Source organism: Branchiostoma lanceolatum, chromosome 8, assembly GCF_035083965.1.
Source record: "Branchiostoma lanceolatum isolate klBraLanc5 chromosome 8, klBraLanc5.hap2, whole genome shotgun sequence".
Taxonomy (NCBI): Eukaryota; Metazoa; Chordata; class Leptocardii; order Amphioxiformes; family Branchiostomatidae; genus Branchiostoma; species Branchiostoma lanceolatum.
Genome location: NC_089729.1, coordinates 21,418,037 through 21,438,340, shown reverse-complemented (window position 1 = coordinate 21,438,340; position 20,304 = coordinate 21,418,037). Strand labels below are relative to the sequence as shown.

General features: G+C 40.3%; 2 protein-coding genes across 6 annotated transcripts in view; one reads left to right on the top strand and one right to left on the bottom strand.

The window, feature by feature from the left end:
- The window catches only part of LOC136439592 (diacylglycerol lipase-beta-like), a 37,540-nt gene extending 37,376 nt beyond the window's left edge, over window positions 1–164 (bottom strand). The window contains exon 1 of the mRNA XM_066435029.1: window positions 112–164. The gene's annotated coding sequence lies outside the window, so the exon portion shown is untranslated. The remainder of the gene's footprint in view (window positions 1–111) is intronic.
- Window positions 159–20,304, top strand: part of LOC136439600 (DNA polymerase subunit gamma-2, mitochondrial-like) — a 24,795-nt gene continuing 4,649 nt past the window's right edge. The window contains exons 1-8 of one of the 5 annotated variants that reach the window (XM_066435042.1): window positions 159–220; window positions 2,819–3,000; window positions 8,900–8,983; window positions 9,979–10,049; window positions 15,741–15,861; window positions 16,121–16,226; window positions 19,100–19,276; window positions 20,175–20,300. In XM_066435042.1, the coding sequence (XP_066291139.1) occupies window positions 2,846–3,000; window positions 8,900–8,983; window positions 9,979–10,049; window positions 15,741–15,861; window positions 16,121–16,226; window positions 19,100–19,276; window positions 20,175–20,300 (840 nt within the window). In that variant the 5' untranslated portion in view covers window positions 159–220; window positions 2,819–2,845. Of the gene's footprint in view, window positions 221–412; window positions 708–1,230; window positions 1,775–2,818; window positions 3,001–8,899; window positions 8,984–9,978; window positions 10,050–15,740; window positions 15,862–16,120; window positions 16,227–19,099; window positions 19,277–20,174; window positions 20,301–20,304 lie in introns of those variants that run through there. The other 4 variants (XM_066435041.1, XM_066435043.1, XM_066435045.1 and 1 more) reach the window with 4 other exon arrangements.

Below are 20,304 nucleotides of genomic sequence, written 5' to 3'. Positions count from 1 at the left end.
AATATGGAGCGGGGATTAAAGACTTGAATAGACAGACAAGAAAATTGAAACTGTCAAATACAGAAAACTATGTAATATAAAAGTTTTCGTAATATTTGGACATGGCTGTACCTTTATCGACATAGTTGGATTTGATCCCCCTCCAGTCTACTCAGCTAGTCTACTCTTACGTCAGGGGTCAAAGGGTAAACGGACCGTCTCATTACTGGCAGATCAGAGGGTAGGGAAGAGATTGACTTGACTTCTTGATTATCTCTCAATTTGTGATTTTGGCTTAACCTCCATGGTTTATTTTTACCTTTAAATTTCAGCATGTAAATTTTATGGATGATATCCTCTGCAGACCTTAAAATTAATGCGCGTGGGTGAAAAAAAAACATAATAATAATTTGAAGCCCCTAAAAGCTGAAGAAGAAGCTAACGTTAACGTTAACCCGTAGCAAACCATCGTACTGGGATGGGACTGTCAGCAACTGAACACTTCAGAGGCAATTCAGCTGAAGAGCTCTACTGACAGGCCTGATCTTCTTCTTGATCTTGATTGGGTACTGGGCAACACCCCTCTTGTTGGGGTAAAGCGCCCAGGGGAGTGCGCTGCGCTTTTATTGTCCTCTGAGGTGCAGGAGCACCGTCTCCTTGAACTTGGGAGGGTCAGCTATCTCCGTGACTTCTTGAGGCAATGAATTCCAGTCTCTCACAGTGCGAGGGTAATAAGAGTATTTATAACACTCTTTGCGAAATGTTAGACTCTTATATGAGTTTTGATTTGAGTGTCGCGATTGGCGCGGTGCAGGTGACAGCTTCGACCGGTAATGTGACTGGCAAGTTAACGTTACAGCTTGCGCTCAGGCTGATCTGATCTGGGACTGTCTTGACAGGCCTGAAATGCTACTGTCAGTAGCTGAAATTCCAACTACTACTGTCAGTCCTCAGTTCTCCTATTCCACTACTGACAGCCATATATAATTACGGTCAGCCTATTACAGTCTTACATCTGGCGAATCATCTTCCTTAATTGATACCAGGCCAGGGAATTTCGAATTCAAAGAAGACAGTTACAGTTGATAAGCCCACAGTGGAAATTTAAAGATGTTACTCTGAAGCTATCCTCCAAATCTCAGATTTTGTAGCTGGAAGAGACAGCAGTTGCCAAAAATATTATTTGGAAGTGGGGATTATTGTACATTACGTTTTTGAGGTAAGACATTTGGCCGCATGTTGTCCTTGTAAATGTGTATACATCTCATTACAACAAATGCAGAAAAGAGCTTGTTGTACCATCATCTGAAGCAAGTACTGTATGCGATGAAACACCTTGTGTATACAGCTCAATTAACTAGAACACCCCCCCCCCTCCATCATTCGTATAATGTCCTTGCTAGAACAAATGCAGAAAACAGCTTGTTATTATACCATCATGGGCAGGAACTACACGGGGTATTCATATGCAATGAAACACCTTAGACTGTCAACGTTTACGACATATTTGCCAATTTTTGACATGTTGACCACCGTCGGAGGGTAATGAAATTTCTTGTTTTTTATTTTGAAATAAGGTGAAAATTAATGAGCGTGCTGATGTCATCCATAAGAATTACTTTCTGTAGCCTATTGTAAGCATGATTAAGCACATCCCAGTTCTTCTGTGACCAAGGGGCAAGGCAAAAAAATCATGAATGGGGGACAGCTGCTAGACTTGGGGTCACAGTGCAGCCTCCAGTTGAAACTAACAAACAGATGTGCACTGCTAATGCTGCAAATGGGGCACATTCAGGTAACTAGGAAATTATATTAATCCCATATACAGACGAAGCCACTTAATTGCACCTCGGATAAACGCACCTTCCATTTAATTGCACCGAATCCCAATATCCAAAACCGGTTCCCATTCACTGCATTGTTAGTGACTCCGCATATCTGCACCGCTCATGGTCACCAATGCCGGATAACTGCACCAATTTTTTTTCAAAAATCCTCGACAAGTTAACTGAAAAGGTGCGCTAAAATCGGCAAACGCGGTACAAATGAGCCGATACCTGCCGGTGTAGAGGCGCAATACCTCCAATATGTTTAAAACTGTTTTGAGTAGCAAAAGAAGGCGGTCTCCATTGACAGTTACGTTGATAGGAATCGTATGGGAGGTCCCGGGCGGGTCACCCGTAATCAGTAACCAAGTTTTAGTTTCAATTCTAAGTTTCATGGCGGTACATGATTTACGTAAATCGACAACTGCACTCTACGTAATGTAACACAGAAACTGTTATCCCATGAGCGGCATGGCGATGTTTCAGAATGCCTCCCCTGTATTAAACATTACGTGTGTTGTAATGCGGTAGATCGCATGGAAAAATGAAAGAAGGCAAAATCAAAACAGGTTCGTAGTCATTTCTTTATTTTCAGCAAAGGATCAATAAATAAATTTAATAGCTGAATAATTTCGTCTGTTTTCTTTGTGCTAGTGTTTCTGACTAACAATACACCCCCTCACCCATGGTGGTGCGGTCCAGCTGGGCATTTCGCATAATTGCACCAGCCGGATAATTGCACCAAAAACGCTGACAAATGGGTGGTGCAGTTAAGCGGATTCTACTGTATCTCAGAACAGTGCCGAGTGTGTGATGGACAGCAAAAAAAAATACAACAAAAAATAAAGTGAGCAGCCAAGCTGAGTAACACCAAGGCCAGTATACTACTCCCTGTTTGTTGTTACTGTATACAAACATGTTTATATAGCACTATAAAATGTTATCATTTCACATGGTTTGTAGGATTCAAGGAAAATTTTTGGTTCTTTACAGATTAACTGTCTTTTGTCCAGGATTAGGTCATAAGACCCATCAGTGCCATGGTATCTCCTAAGTCAGGAGCATCAGCGTTGGAGGCACTTGTAGCGCTGTGTAAGGCCCATGGATATGTGTATGCTGTAGAAACAGCAGGGGCAACAGTGTACAACTTTGGGTCATTGGGAGCAGAGTTGAGACGAAACCTACAGGCAGAATGGTCAGTGCTTTAAATCTTTCCTCAGAGTACCACCTTGCTTCACACTTCTCAATCTTACATCTAACGTTGGGTAACATAAATTCGCCATTTTTCCGATAATGGTTGACTGAAATCAATCTAGCAGAACAATAAACCATCCTTTTTTTCTATTATTCTGTCAGTATCATGCATTATCTTTGCACAAATCATATATATGCTAGATTTTGTCTCTAGTCGTGCTGACACCATAATATTTCAACTTGAAACTACCGTCCGCCGCACGCAGAATGACGGTGTTGTCGGACAGGTGTGAACATTATTTTGGGAGAGAAGATTCGTCTTGAATATCTTACCGCTAATTACATTTTGTACAGCAGCTATTCGTTCCATCCTTGGCTTGAGGAGAGTGCTATGGATATAGACGTGTCCAAGAAAAAAAAATACACGAAAAAACGGCCGTACTGCACACATCAGGCCTTAGGTAACAACCCGTTTGTTGAGTCGGTAGAACGTCACTCAAAGTCGATCCCCACCGTCATAGCAACGTGTACATTATTCATGGGAAGTTAGCTGGCTGCCGTAGCAATGGTTATACTACTAGTATGTCCATGTGTTCCTTGTTGTGTTAGGAGCATACTTTGAGGAAAATATCGTCTTCAGTCCACTATCACACGCAACATTTAGACAAAAAAGTGTTCCTCACAAACCTTTGTCGTCTGCTTGACGACAGGATTCTGGGTAATGATATGGCGGCGGGAAAATACACGTGCCGTAGGTTGTAGCAACAAAGGCGTTTTGATGATTGATCACACTTAGAATCCAGTTGCAGGTTAGCAAAAGAGCTAGATTGTATATAATAAGTTGTCTTGTAAATAATTGTGTTTAGCAGGCAGGAGATGTGACATTTGTCTTATAAACCAGCGAACAAACGTGCAGTGTCATTCTCCCACGAAGCCCCCAGACTCTGTCAATAAGGGACAGAGAGTTTTTGACGTCACCAACTTCTATTATGCATGGTTATCGAAGCTTTTCAGCCAGTGTTCTGAATACGTTAGTCTATCCGGTTTGCATTGCTGGCGTTATAACTGATTTTGCATCTAGCACATATCCCTAAAATACACCGTTTCAAAAAATGGGGAATTTAAGTACCCCGCGAATTTATGTTACCCAACGTTAACTGTGTAAAAATGATTCTGAAGCTGTAATTGTTCCTCTGTATGTAGTTAGATGTCCACTATTGGCTAAGGCTTTTAAGTCATTGTTAGGCCACAGCAATTTAAGTTATTGCTTCTCGGTTGCCTGTCCTGTTTTTCATTTTGAAAAAAAAATGCCTTGCTGTAAATCCCATTCACAAATTTTTAGTTGTAGAACTCAATAGCCACCATAATAGATTATAAAGGCCTGCAAATACCTAAAAAGTGTGGTCAATTGATCTTAAGTTATGATTTTCATTTATTCAAACTTGTTCTCAATATCAATCCATATATTACATGGCAAAAGGTAATTTTGTTACAGATATAACTTTTATTATTATATATTGCTACATGTAGATCAAAGAAAGGGGTGCATTGCATAAAATGAGCCATACAAAGCTGAAACTTGAATAATCCTCTTATTATCACCATGAAAAATGGAGATATTGTTTTTGGCGTGTCTGTCTGTGTGTGTGTGTGTGTGTGTGTGTGTCTGTATTTCCAGAGTATTGAAGCCAGCATAACTAAGAAATCTCTGGATGGATTACAATGATATTTGGTATGGATGTAGGTGTTGGGGAGACCAAGGAGGTTAAATTTAGCTTCCTTGGGGACACAAAGGTCAAGGTTGATTTTGGCCCCCCTAGTATTTGACCTTGGTACTGCATCAGAACTTCGGAATCCGTTTTTTCTATCTTTTGACCGACGTGCTATGGTCTTGATGTTTTGGGTGGCAGGTAGCTTGTGATGAAGTGATGTAGGCTTGGGCCCCCTATCAGCTTATGCTCTGGAACTGCAGGGGCAAATTAGGACTTTTGTATAATCAGTGTTGGTGTGTTACGCCGAAGGGCGGTTATACCGGCTATACAGATACAGATACAGATACAGAATGAGGAAAATCTACATTTGCAGTCATTTCCTTTATAGGACTTGAATACATGTAACATAATGTAGTTTACGGCATGTAGAACATAAACAGATACCGGTTATGCAAATACATCCCTAATTTGCATAATTAATGCAAAAGTGTCATAATTCTTCTAAGTGGTAAATGATTGGATTGTTAACATTGTGACCTGTAGATAGATTATGCACATGTGGAGGTCATTTGCATAATCAAAATATTTCATGGAGATATGAGGTCTCCAAACTCTTGTTCTTTATGTTATGTAAACCCTTAAAAAAAACGTGAAACACAACATGAATTGTGGAAAACCTAAACACAACCTATAGTTCAAGCTATTTTCATAATCTATGACATTGTATCGTCAGACAACTGCTTGGTCAGTATACATGTACATGTAATGGTGCATAAAATGAAAAGTTCACAGTTTCAAAATTCAAAATTAACCATTCACTCATGGCCGATTACTTAGCTGTGATTTATTTGTATCATTATGAACATTATTCTATTCATAACAAGAACATGAAAAAAAATACATTGCCATGGTGACGGTAGTTGTTGTAACAGTTGTTGTTTTCCTTTTTACCATACCCTGCTTTATATAACAGGGCACTGATAGGAGGTGCTGTTCATACGGGATTTCCAACGAAAAGGGCTGATGAATAACTGTTCTGTTGGACAAATACAGACACATACACATACACACACACATGCACAAACAAACAAACTAACACACACACAGACAACGACAGCACAACCGTTAACTACATTCTATCATGCATTAAGTCCCACCACCAGAATCATCATCATCATATCTTGTCGCTCCACTGCTGTTAATCCACTGACGGGCAGTCTGGTTGGCCTCTCGTAGATCGTCATCATAGACAACTAGAAACAACACTCGGTGCTCACTGCTTGGGTTCCCACCACAACAATGACCATTCTACTCTGACAGGACTGCTGTTTACACCAATGCCACATTAGCCAAAATCTACCATTATTACAAATTTATCATCATACTTATCCACTAATACCAACAGACACAGCACACACAATGCAACAGCATCCTTCGAACACTAATATGGCTCATGCCCCATAGACATCTAGCCTGAGTGCCAGCCTTTTTAGCTTCCGTACGCTACGCCAAAAAGCGAGGAGCGGAGCTTGGGTAGCATACGGAAGCTAAAAAGGCTGGCACTCAGGCTAATAGACATCAGGAAGGTGAATAAGCATGATGTTACTACATGTAACGTAACATAACCAATTAACGTCCGATTTATTCAAAACGTATTTATCTTAAAACGGCGCGGACAGAGCCAAATTTAAAATCCATGGGCAGAAATATCAGCTCTTCTAAAAAGAAAATGCATGGTCTGTAAGTTTTTCTCCGCCTGTTTAACGCCTTGCGAGCATGTATTTGTTCTGAGGTATATGATGAAGAATTGTGCTAGGGTAACCCATTATCGTCCACGTCTGAATCTTTTCCCGTCTAGCGCTATACTTGAAGAACATAGACCAGAAAAAAAAGCACAGTAACTGTCCAAAGTAGTCTGCAGACAAATTATAGTAAAATCGCTATGTCTGTCCGGCCACTTGCTTAACGCGATGGAAAAAAACAATGTTTATCTGTAAATTTCCCCCACATGCGCGGCACGTGGCGTTCACGTGGTAAACGCATGGCCATTATGTTTTGCCGTGCAAAAATTAAAGAGATGGCTAAGGATCATACTTATGATGTTCTTTATTGCTCATGAGAACAGGCGTTGGCATAATACACCGCGACATGTGGACATTAGCCAAACCGGACGTAAATAGGTTCTGCACGTAAATAGGTCATGTTACGTTATACAGGGGTGCCAAAGAATACATACGAATTTTACGGAATACATACGAATTTTACGGAATACATACGAATTTTACGGAATACATACGATCCATTACTAGAAACATACGATCCGTACGGAATACATACGATCCATTACGCAGAAACATACGATCCGTACGGAATACATACGATCCATTACGCAGAATACATACGATCCGTACTAATTTGCTGGCCATCGCGCTAGCACCGAATCTAGCTTTGTCTGGTCTTCCTAGTTGGTCTGAGCCTACATCAGTTTTAATTTAGTGCAGCTTGAGATATTTAGAGTTTATCCGGATGGGATACGCCATTATTAAAGGAAAGCTACACAAAAAATTGAAAATCCTTCTATGCTATGCTTGATATATTCCAAAGTCAAATTCTTACTTCAAGTTGTTTCACATAAGTCCGTCACAGTTCTGGGATTTTCCACAGTTTGCAACTTATGCCGTGCTGACGCCTTCTCACCTGATAATTGAATTATATGACGTCAGCGTTTCAATTTTTTCACCTGATGATTGTATTATATGACGTCCGTGTTCTAAAATTCAATCATCAGGTGAAAAATTAGAAACACTGACGTCATATAATTCAATTATCAGGCGAGAAGGCGTCAGCACAGCAAAAGTTGCAAACTGTGGAAAATCCCAGAACTATGACGGACTTATGTGAAACAACTTGAAGTAAGAATTTGACTTTGGAATATATTAAGCATAGCATAGAAGGATTTTCAATTTTTTGTGTGGCTTTCCTTTAAGCTCTTATAGCCAAGATATCGTACGAAGAACTGGTTATCCCGAGTCCGCCATATTGAATTTGCCGCCGATGTCACGTGATCAGGACATTTCTCCAAATTAGTACGGATCGTATGTATTCCGCGTAATGGATCGTATGTATTCCGTACGGATCGTATGTTTCTGCGTAATGGATCGTATGTATTCCGTACGGATCGTATGTTTCTAGTAATGGATCGTATGTATTCCGTAAAATTCGTATGTATTCCGTAAAATTCGTATGTATTCTTTGGCACCCCTGTTATACGTAGTAGCTTAGGAATTCGTGGCCTTTAATGGAGTGCCAGGAACTTCCAGCCGACTAACATTCAAAACACTCTAGGACCTATGATCTAAAAATAGCTGCATGACACACATTCTATCTTTTGCATTCCTGGGGTACCCCTTACCTACATATTAATGGAATACCAGAAGGGTCATGGATGACCCAAATTCCACCATTCCAGGAACTGAGGTCATGGGGGGCTAATATCCAAACATACCAGACTACCCAAGGGAACCTGAATGACAAAACCAGCTCCTGGGGACAGACATCCAAACATACCAGAGATGTTGTTTTAATTTTTATTGCACCCTGCTTAGGGCACTGATAGGTGGTGCTGTTAATACAGGATTTCCAACGAAAAGGGCTGATGATTACCTGTTCTGCCACAAATACAAACACACTCACAGACCTAGGGCCTCCCTAAAAACCAGTGCCAAGCCACTGAGGGAGCTACCATAATAAAAGAATACAGAAATAAATAATTGGATCTGAGGGGTCATGTATACATGATACATAAACCTGACACATATGGTCCACAGATGTGGTTGCCTTTGTAGGTTTTCTGTCCCCAGGGGGGCTACATGGCTTTTTATATGTACTCAGCTGACTAACATTCCAAACATTCTATTGGCTTAAATGCCTGTGGACAAATGCCTGTGCAATTCCTAGAATATTTGCAAACTGCACAAAATACTACCATTTGGCTTGCCACTGAGGCATCGCCAAAAACATGTATTTGTGTGCGAAATATATGATGATCAGATATGATACCAGTGTTTGATCACACATGTTTATTGAATCAAATCACTTTCTATTACTAGTTATTACTGTACATATTCTTGCAGAGGGAAATGCATGGCTTTGGTGTAACCATTTCTTACTGATTTTACTTTATCACAGGTGGCAGAGTATGGTCACAACACAGGACAATGTGTTTGGGATAGAAAATGCCATTTGTCAAAGTTCACCTCAGGATGCACATAGGTATGACAGGTTAACTATCATTCTTTAACCCTTGCTGTCATTACTACATACATTATGTCTTCATCCATGACTTTTGAAATTCCACTTCCACTCTCTCTAGAAGGCAACATACCATTGTTGTTTCTACATGAATGTGCAATGTTTCTGTAGGCAATTGTGTTTCTGATGTGTTGCTGATAATGGAGTCTTCACAGAAGGTCACAGAACACCACTAGTCACAAAATACATGTAAATAGAGTAACTGTATAAATTCATAAATTTGACACAAATCAAGGGAGCGAGTAAAAACAAGTGATCCCAACCGAGATTCGAACCCACGCCGAAACCGGCAGCCCTCTGGTCACAGGCATGCACGCCTTAACCACTAGGCTAAAAGGTCGCGACCAGTTAGACTGGTCAGTTGGAGGCGCTTGAACCCCCACTGTTACAAATTCTCTAATTTAGTCTAAAGAGTCAGAGTCAGAGATTTCATATTGCATCCACTAGTACAAGTGTTAACTTTGATCAGTGACAGTCAGTGTTGTGTACCTCTATCAGTAAAGTTATTAAGGTATATACAGTCATGTAGGTCCTCTGATTTATCATTATTTCAGTTATAATGATCAATCAATCAATCAATCAATGACCTATTGATATTATATAGGTAATAGTATGATATCACTTTTTATCTGTAATTCAATCCATGCACACTTGCCAAATGAATACTGTAATTCTTATTTCTTTCACTATAACTTTATGTTCACTGTTTTCATGGTTATCTCTGTACCGTGAACTTATCATAACCGCGAAAAAAACTTGTTATTATCATTTATTATTCCTTCACACATCCCATCTGTAAATCACTTGCCACCATCATGAAGTTAAAATTCAGTGAAAATGTCCATTTTCCTTACACCGTGAAATTTTGCTACCGTGAAGATAAAGTGAATTACTAGTACATAATGATCTTAGAAAATGAATGTTCATAGCTATTTTTAACAACTGTGTTGATGCAGGCCGTCTAATGAAGCAGTGGAAGAGGCCATGCAGACTGGATACTACCATTGCCCCCAGTCTCTCCAACATGGTATGTGTATGTCCATACCTGGAACTGTTTAGTAAGCATCTGGTTATGCAGTAGATTACCTGTACCAGACCCACAATCCAACAGTGTCTTTTGGTTGACTGAAAGGGAATCTGATAGAAAATGATTTGTGCAGGTAAAATTTGTCCGTGCAGGTAATTCTGAACGTCACCTGCATCTGTACAGGTTTGCAACATGTTATCGTGCTGATTAATGATGGCCATGACTATCAATGGGCCCAGATGGATACCTTGAGGAACACAAACAAAAAGGATTCTCAATACAGTATGATATATAACTGTGTCCAACATGCCATAATGATATTGAGAATGAATTTCACTTCATTATGGATTGTCCAACTTATGCTGATGACCGACAAAAATTATTACAATCTATTGTTTGCACGTCCGACATAATATTACCGCCTACCAGGACAGAGATATTCAATATGTTATTATCATGCCCTGTTCATATATCCATCCATGTAGGCAAATTTGTATATAACTCTGTGCAAAAACGAGACAATATCATACATTCCTGACACAGCATAGGAGTGTCCCTGTGGTGTAGTGGTCTGCGCTTCTAGTACCTGCCACATCTGGTTCAAATTACTTGGACCAGAAGGCCCCAGTTCAAGCCCCGGGGTTAGGACACTTCTGGACAAGAGGCACATTGACTGATTGAGTCATACCGAAGACTTTATAAAAATGGTACATACTTCTGAAACAGTATGGAAGTTAAACACACTCCACTGCCAGTGGACTAGCCCCCTGCTGCAGTGATTGCACCACAGTGTGGCCCAGGGCTATGAGACGGGGATGGGCACCGCCCTATACATCAATTATGGTGTGGGAGAATTTTAACTAACTAACTGACACAGCGTACTGTTACTAGTGTTAGCAGCATTCTGCATTCTAGAGCGTTATAAAGCATGTACATTATTCTATTGATTATTTTTGATGTTTAAATAGATAGATTAGATTTAGTTATTATATTTGTCAACAATTAGCAATAGTTCAACTCTCATGTGCGTACGTTGCCATACATTGTATCAGTTACAATTGTCGCGCAATAAAGTTCTACGGTCTATAAATTAGTGCCTGTTGGAAGACTGCGCTCCTGTGTACAATAACCATCACTGTCATTATGACTCACCCTTTGCCCATGTGTTAATATAACTTTTGGGTGGCAGATAGCTTGTGATGTAATAAAGAAGTGGCGTAGGTTTGGGCCCCCTAGCAGCTTGCTCTGGAACTGCAGTGGCGTTATTGTGAAAATCTTCTAAGGAGAATAACTGAACAAAGGGACAACGGATTTCCATGATATTTAGTATGCAGATAGCTTAGACAGAGATATACACAATGATGTGCAAATTACGCTTATCGACACTTAATTTGCATAACTAGTGAGGAAAATCCACATTTGCAGTGTTTTCCATTATAAGACTAATACATGTTACATATGTAGTTTATGGCAAGTGGAGCATCAGCAGATACCAATTATGCAAATAAATTCCTAATTTGCATCATTAATGCAAAAGTGCCAGAATTCATCCAAGTGGAAAATGATAGGACTGACAATATTGCATCATGTCTAAGTTAGATAAAGGTGTTTATGACCAAGCATATATTATGTAAATGTGTAAGTCATTTGCATAAACAGAATAGTTCATTGAGATATGAGGTCGCGGAACTCTTGTTAGGAACTGATTTTATTTCTAAATTAAAACTTTGAAAGAGAATAACTCAAGGAGGGCTTGACGGATAGTCATGATTTTTGTTATGTAGATAGCTTTAACGCAAACCCGAACTATACAAGGTTCCGGGTCAGAGTTAAAATCTGACCAGGGTTAGGGTCATGACATGGTAATCTGCCAGAAGTGAGTGGTCGTCACCCTGATTTCTGCCCCCTATTGCTTGCTGATCGTTTTAGCTGTGCATCTATTTTTTGTATCTCCTGAAAAGCCTGTGAGTTGTAGTATTTTTGGACGTGGTGAAGTTGGTTCGCCATTGAAGCCTTTTTGGTATTAGTCTGCGGCAACGGTGATGCATTTTTTTCGCCTGATGACCCAAATAGCAGCGTTTTTATAGCATTTTCACCGATTTTGCGTAATCGGAGATTGTGAAAGTTATAAACACCTTTTACTAAGCTTTCTCAGCATATATGCCGTGACCCCAAGAAACCCGTTTTTTCCAAGCAGGTTCAATAAAAAAAGTGTAAGAAAATGATAATATTTGGGACGAAAATTTACATTTTACTATGGTTTCTACCCAAAATAAAGAGACAACGAACGATACCGATAAATACATCGGAAAGCAGCAGAAAACCGTTTGTTTGCCGATATGATTACATTTTCTGTCCTACTTTTCTTGGCAGAATTATAGCCCGTTGGCCTGAGGGTGTCGGCCTGCATACGAAATCGTAAAAAACTCTGGTCCGTGATGATTTCCATGATTCTGCATCTATTATGCAAATCAGATGCTCATTTGTATAATTGAGCAGAAGGTCTATAGATTTGACATAAGACCTTTACTCGAGTACGCCGTCCCATGCTGGGGTTCAGCTCTAACTCAGAGACAGTCGGCTTCCCTAGAGCGGGTACAGAGAAGAGCCTGCAGGATGATAATGGGACGTCAGTTCACGACGTACAGCGAAGCTCTCCAGCATCTGGATCTTCAGCGCCTGTCATCTCGCAGACAACAACTTTGTATTGACTTTGCTGTGAAAGCAGAAAGGTCGGCTCGCTTCTCTAAGTGGCTACCTCTTACCCGTGGTCAGCAGCATGGCAGGCAACTCAGAAACTCTGCTCGCTACCAACAGCCCACTGGGACTAAACGATACATAACCAGTGCCATCCCAGCGATGACTAAGATATTGAATGAACTGTAAGACGTGATGGACATTGTATGACATTATATGTATATGTATATATGTGTGTGTATTACCGTTGTAAAAAGAGCTAGAAATATTTCACATGTACATGTACTACCGCAAGGCACACATACGCTCTGTCTGAATGTCGCATTGTTGGACCCTTGTTGTCGTATTGCATTCCGGTTTTTAAATGTACTGCTTTATCTAACGTTTGATGATTTTAGATATGTCACCAGATTTTACTTAGTCGGCTAACGGTGATACTTTTGTAAATCTGACTACAATTCGGTCATGAATTTGACTGCCACTGTCAGTTTGTGTAAGTTTTCTTAATAAAACCATTCATCATCATCATCAAATTTAGTAGGTTGGTGGGGATCAAGAAAATGAAGGTTAAGTTCAATAATAGCCTCCTAGTGGCTACATATGGCACTGCAGCGGGACTTGGCAAAGTTTTTGAGTTCAAGTTCTGGATGTGCTAGGGTCAGGATTTTTGAGTGGTGGATAGCTCTTGGGGCAGGAGGAAGTTGTTTAAGTTTGGCTTCCCTAGTATGGAACTACAGTGGGCATTTTTGCCTAAACGTTGGAGGATGATTCACGCAGGGTTTGGTGGGTTTTCATTGTTTGGGGCAGGTAGGAACCTTTGGTGATGATGAACATAATGTGAGGCATTTAATGCAAATTAGGGACTTATTTAAGCAATTAAGGCCATACCAATTAATTTTGTTGCTTCTCATGATCAGAATAGCCACTCCTGTTTTTCCCATTTTGGAAAAAAAACAATTGAACTGGGGCACTATTCCCAATTTTACTATATGTTCAGTTGTAAAACTCAATAGCCACTAAAATAGATTATAGATTATAGATAATTTATTAAAACTATTGCTCAATATCAATCCATATATTACATGGCAAAAGATAATTTTGTTGCTGAAATTAAAGTACTAGATCAAAGAAAGGGGTGCATTGCATAAAATGAGCCATAGAAAGCTTTCATCAAGACCTACCAACATACCAAATACCAAGACAATCCATCCAAGAATTCTCGACTTATCGCGTTCACTAACACTGTAACAGACACACAGACACGTTCTGTAAAATGTAACCTTCTCGGTGAAGGTAAATTATTCTGTAAAATGTAACCTTCTCGGTGAAGGTAAATTATCTATCAGACTACATCCTGTATTAATCAATGCATATTACACCCACCTTTCATCAAATACTTCTTCAGCAATGCATATCCATACTCTTAATGCACACTTCCACACAACCTCCATGTAACGTAACATGACCTATTTACGTGCAGAACCTATTTACGTCCGGTTTGGCTCATGTCCACATGTCACGGTGTATTATGCCAAAGCCTCACAGTTCTCATGAGCAATAAAGAACATCATAAGTATGATCCTTAGCCATCTCTTAAATTTTTGCACAGCAAACCATAATGGCCATGCGTTTACCACGTGAACGCCACGTGCCGCGCATGTGGGGGGAATTTACGGATAAACATTGTTTTTTTCCATCGCGTTAAGCAAGTGGCCGGACAGACATAGTGATTTTATTATCATTTGTCTGCAGACTACTTTGGACAGTTACTGTGCATTTTTTTCTGGTCTATGTTCTTCAAGCATAGCGCTAGAAGGGAAAAGACCGAGGTGGACGATAATGGGTTACCCTAGCACAATTCTTCATCATATACCTCAGTATAAATACATGCTCGCACGGCGTTAAATAGGCAGAGAAAAACTTACAGACCATGCATTTTCTTTTTAGAAGAGCTGATATTTCTGACCATGGGTTTAAAATTTGGCTCCGTCCGTGCGGTTTTAAGATAAATACGTTTTGAATGAATCGGACATAAATTGGTCATGTTACGTTACACCATACAGTATGACGTATACTCTTCCTTCCCAGATATAACATGGTTAACTCACCTACCCCGAACACCGTCCTATCCCCATGCTGGACTAATGACTGTTCTTCCTCATATAAGGCCGTGTATATCCAACTTTTGTCTCCCACATTCAACACCACTTTCTGATGCTTATACCTTTCTTATACCAATGCGTACAGCTGACTGACAAGCCAATTTGTCCCAGCAACTAGGGTTTCCTGCCTTCCACATGACAACTATACGCACCACTTATCCATGACCCCTCGAAACAACACGGCCAACACATCCCAGCCAGAACGCATACTTAAGCATACAATGTAACACATTTTTACACTTTACTTGTTAATTATGCAAAGCACTTCGCCCAAAATCTAATCAACTTGAGATTTCCCACATACACACCGACACACCAAATACGACAACAAACCATCCAGGCGTTCTCGACTTATCGTGTTCACTAACAGACACACAGACAAGCATAAAAAAATAACCTTCTTGACGAAGGTAATTACCACTCACTTCTGTATTTAAAATGCCTCCTGTTCCGGTCTACTGTGAATGTTACAATGTTCCTTATATTTTGCAATCTACTTGTATTTCATTTCATAATGTTGCATATGTTGTTTTAGTTCGTTCCATTTCGTTCCATTTCGCACTTTCTGGGGACTGCGCCTTGGGCAGGTTTGACTTGGGCAAGTTGGTTCTTACATGCCTAATTCCTTGTCTCTACCAGTATGCCGGCTATTGGGAGAATATTTGCCAGGGTTTCACTTGCAGGCTACACAGGCGAAATGTGATCTTCACCATGGACTGACTCTACTGGCTAATTATTCCTTTTTTGGCTGAATTCTACAATTCATACGCCCATAAGAGGGCCTGGTGGAGGCTACCTAATTCCATGCTTGATATGTTCTGTGTTGTGCCAGGTGTCCTGTCCCACTACCACTCCAGTCTACAGCTGCTGAATAACAAGCTTCCCTTTGGCCTGGCAGAGATGGGCAGGTGTTTTCCCAGGACTGCAGCTGAGGAAGAGAGGTTTTTATACAGGTGCAGACAGATAGACAGGAGCTTCACCGTTATGTAATGTATGGAACAAAGAAGAATTGTCAGTTTAAATGTCACCTGGACCATTGATAATCAGCATCATCAACACTTCCTAGATCTTCTCTAATTTGTAGCACAAAAAAAGACATTGCTTTCTTATTTCAAGTGGTCCTTTTCTTTTGTGTTGAGTACATCAATTTATCATGTGTAGTGCCAGCAAGACGACAGCCATGTCATGTCGTTTTTTTTTCTTTATGTGTAGTGCCAGAGAGATGACAGCCATGTCCATGCTGTTTTTTGTCCCACCTAAGAAGTCTGGTGTGTGGTTTGACTTGTATCAAAGACAAAGAATGCAGTGGTGGAGAAAGGTAATCTAATTGTATTATTTTTCTTGTCCTTTAAAGACACCAATCATGTTTCTCCTCCTTTTTGTGTACAATTTAGACATGTAGGGAAAACATACCAAGTGGAATAGTTATGCATACATTAGGCCACAGCAAGTAAATTTTATGGATGACATCCTCCGCAGACTCCAAAATTAATGAGATAGGGCAAAAAAAAACAAGCCGGCCAAAAAAAACAAGATTCCTATATTTTCAAATTTTGAGATCATAAGTCTTGTTAAACAAGAATTGAGGCGACGAAATATGATATCATGACCAACAGGTCTTTTATTCCTGAATTCAACCAATGAGGTTTCATATATGATATAAAACCTCCTTGATTTAGACCCCGTTCACACTCATTTTTTTCAATCGCGATTGAAGTATGATCGCGATTGTTCGATCCGATTGCGATTGAACGCAAAGAAACTTTTGCGTTCACACTGCTTTTCGCCAAGTGGATTAAAGTACGCCGTGATCCGATCACGATTGGAGCACCGCCATGCCATCGGCAATCATTTGGTAAATGTCCCTCTTTCGGTGACATCATTCCCCAGTTTGGCCTGCACCTCCTCTCTCCCCCAGATTGCGATGAGGACCCTGGTCTCCTCATCGCGCCACCAGCCACCAGCTGAAGTTACTGACCGGAGTTTAATCATTCTTCTTGGGCATTGTTGACGATGAAAAGTTGTTGTTGTTGTAAGAGAGCGATCTGACGTGTGTGGCTTGGGTTTGTTTTCCCGCGCGATGCGAAGTATGACCCCACGTACCCGGATGTATGACCTCCCACCCCCGGAACCAGCCGAAATCCCCGCCGATCGCAATGGAATGAATCGTAGTTGCGTTCACACTCAAAATTTGATAGGATTAGATTGGATTGGATTGGATTGATCCTCCCCAAACTACCAAACAAACTTGGATACAAAACAATCGCGATCGGATCAATCCAACAGTGGGAGCGTTCACACTGAAAAAATCAATCGCGATCGGATCAATTCAATCGCGATTATACTTCAATCGCGATTGAAAAAAATGAGTGTGAACGGGGTCTTAATGTAAACATGTCCCTGTAGATGTGTATACATCTCAATAGACTAACTACAGCTAATGCTGAAAAGAGCTTGTTGTACCATCATCTGAAGCAACTACACTGGGAATTCATATGAGATGAAACACCTTGTGTATACAGCTCAATTAACTAGACCCCCCCCCCATTATTTATATAATGTCCTTGCTTGAACAAATGCAGAAAACAGCTTGTTATAATAAATAATTATACCATCATGGGCAGGGACTACACTGGGTAAGGTGTATATGCAATGAAACACCTTAGACTGTCAACATTAAACTGTTTTTGAGGAGGTGTAAACAGCTCAATTAACTAGAATAAACGCAGAAAACAGCTTGTCATACCATCATGGGCAGGAACTACACTGGGTATTCATATACAATGAAACACCTTAGACTGTCAACGTTTATGACATATTTGCCAATTTTTGGCATGTTGACCACCGTGGGAGGGCAATGAAATTTCTTGTTTTTTATTTTGAAATCAGGCGAAAATTAATGAGCTGATGTCATCCATAAAAATTACTTGCTGTGGCCATACTAATTAATAAACTGTTTCTATTTCTGCTCCTGTTTTTTTTCCAAATTAAAAAAAAGTTTGGACCACAACTTCCATTCAGGAGAATTTCACTTTCCATTTTATTGATTAATGGGGGGGCGCCCTAACATGGCACACGCCCTAACATCGCACGGATTTTTTACTGATCTTATTTTGCATAAGTACGCAAAATTGTTTGTGTCCACTGACTATGCTGATAAGGAAGGTAAATAAATCAAGTTCATGCACATAGCTGTCATTTGCATTCAAAACAAATGTGTACATATTCATTTCTTGTTTTGTCGAAAAATAGTCTTTTGACAATAATGATGGTAGCGCTGAGTAGAGGGTCACTGCGTAGCTAGACGGCCCGTCACCTAAATATACGACCTGTGCCAAGCAGATACACAACTATCATACACATAAGAAATAGAACTTCATAAAACACTAAAAATTTGGGTCTTTAAGTGTTTGTTGAGAAGGAAACTGACAAAAGAAAAACAACGTAAACATTGCTGTCGTCTGGCGACATTGTTTTCCCGCCATTTTTTTGCCACAATGGTGGCGGAACAATTCAACGCACAGCTTTGTGATTGGTACCGTCTATGAAAAGGAAACTGAATACAGAGATGGCGAAGATATTTCCCAATAAGTAGACGGAGTATTGTTGATGTAAGCGGTGTCGTTTTTTCGTAATGATTTCGTAAGTCGGGCCGCATTCAAGACGTACGTCGTGCGTAGTAGCCAATTTCCCATGAGCCCATGTGGAAACATGAGCTGGGATGCGCTAGATATAGCCCTTCTCACATGACGTGAGAAGTGCACAGAGTCAACATTTTCCGGTCACAGAACGCTAGAATATAGCAGACTTCAAGCCTTATTTACATTTCCTTAACTTCATCACCAACTCCCGAAAATTACCAAAGCATGCTAAGTTAGGCACACTATCTAGCGTAGCACTAAATCAGAAGGTACATTCGTGAAAATGTTTCACAGCATTTTCCGCATGTAACGCGGAGCGTGAAAGGCCCATGAACAGTATGAATACATTTCTTGTCCATGTATGTTCTTTAGATGAATGTGTTTAAAATTCATTCATTAAAATCTGACCATTCTCTGGCAACCAGCAATGGAGCGCCGTGAGTTCGAGCGCTTAAAAAAATGTGCCATGTTAGGGCACCCCCTGTTACTCATTTTATGCGCACATTTAAGAATTTTTTTCAGTAAGTCATGACTCTCTGCTCTTCCACAGTTTGCAAGCAGCCCCTCATCATTCTCAGTAGTGGACACATCTGATGCAGACAATACTTATCCTATGGTCAATATTCAGTTTGCCTTCCCATGGGGGGTGGATACAGTAGAGAGAATAGCCCTGAGAGATGACAGTGACTTGTTGGATCTAGAGAGGAAGACAGGAATGTCTTGCCAGGTATAAGTTATAACTTTCCTCTTTCCTCTCTTTGGTTGCTTTTTACATTTGTGTGATCAGATGCTAGAAAACTTACATTTTCTCTACCGAAAGGGGAACAGAATGTTTCTTTGTGTTCCCTGTGAATTAGAAAATGTCCAAAGTATATTGTTTTATGCTATTCGGTGGGTTGAAGAGGCATGTTTTCTGTGAGAAGTGTTCTAACAATTATTTTGGTTCATGGTCCATACTTATGCTTTAAAAGTGTCCATTTCAAAATTCCATTTGGGGGGGGGGGGGTCAGTGATAAAAAGGTTTGTTGTGAAAGCTGTATCGCCACATATGGCTCGTTCTGAATAAAATGTGCAAAAGAGAGATTTTAGGTTTATAAAATAGATTTTTCAGGCACACCTTCCTTTATATTTCTTATTAAAATGTCTCCATTCATGATTGTGAAAACATGACACCATATTTCCTATTTTTTATTCACCACCCACCCACCCAACCATTCACGTTTTAGTCTGCTTCTTACATTTTTTATGTCCTCTCAGGTGACAGCTAATTCATAAGGGATGGAATCCCACACATGGCTTTGATTTCTTCAAAGGCAGCAACCTATACTGATGTTGTGGTGCATTGTTTGTCGGTTTTGTGGGAAAATGAAGAAAGCAATGATGGTGCCCATAAGTGGCTCATATCATGTCATAAAGACTGGCAACAGCATTTGTCACATTTCAATGAGAATAAGTGATACATCAGCTACCCTGAAAAATGTGTTGAAAAGATATCTCCAATGCAACATCCCTCGGTGCAACGCACTCCTGCATATCTAAACTGTGGGTATCTGTGGGAGGGGGGTTCTGCACTGGAGATCTCTTAAAAACCTTTTGTTTCAAAGTGGCCTTGTTCCCACTGGCAGGGGAAAGATGGAAGGAAGACTGTGGTGCCACATGTGGTGGAAATGGAGACTTACCTAGAGTGGGCATGTCTGGCATACCTGCTAGATGGGCTCACTGAGGTAAAACGGACAGAGACGGTACAGAAGGTGG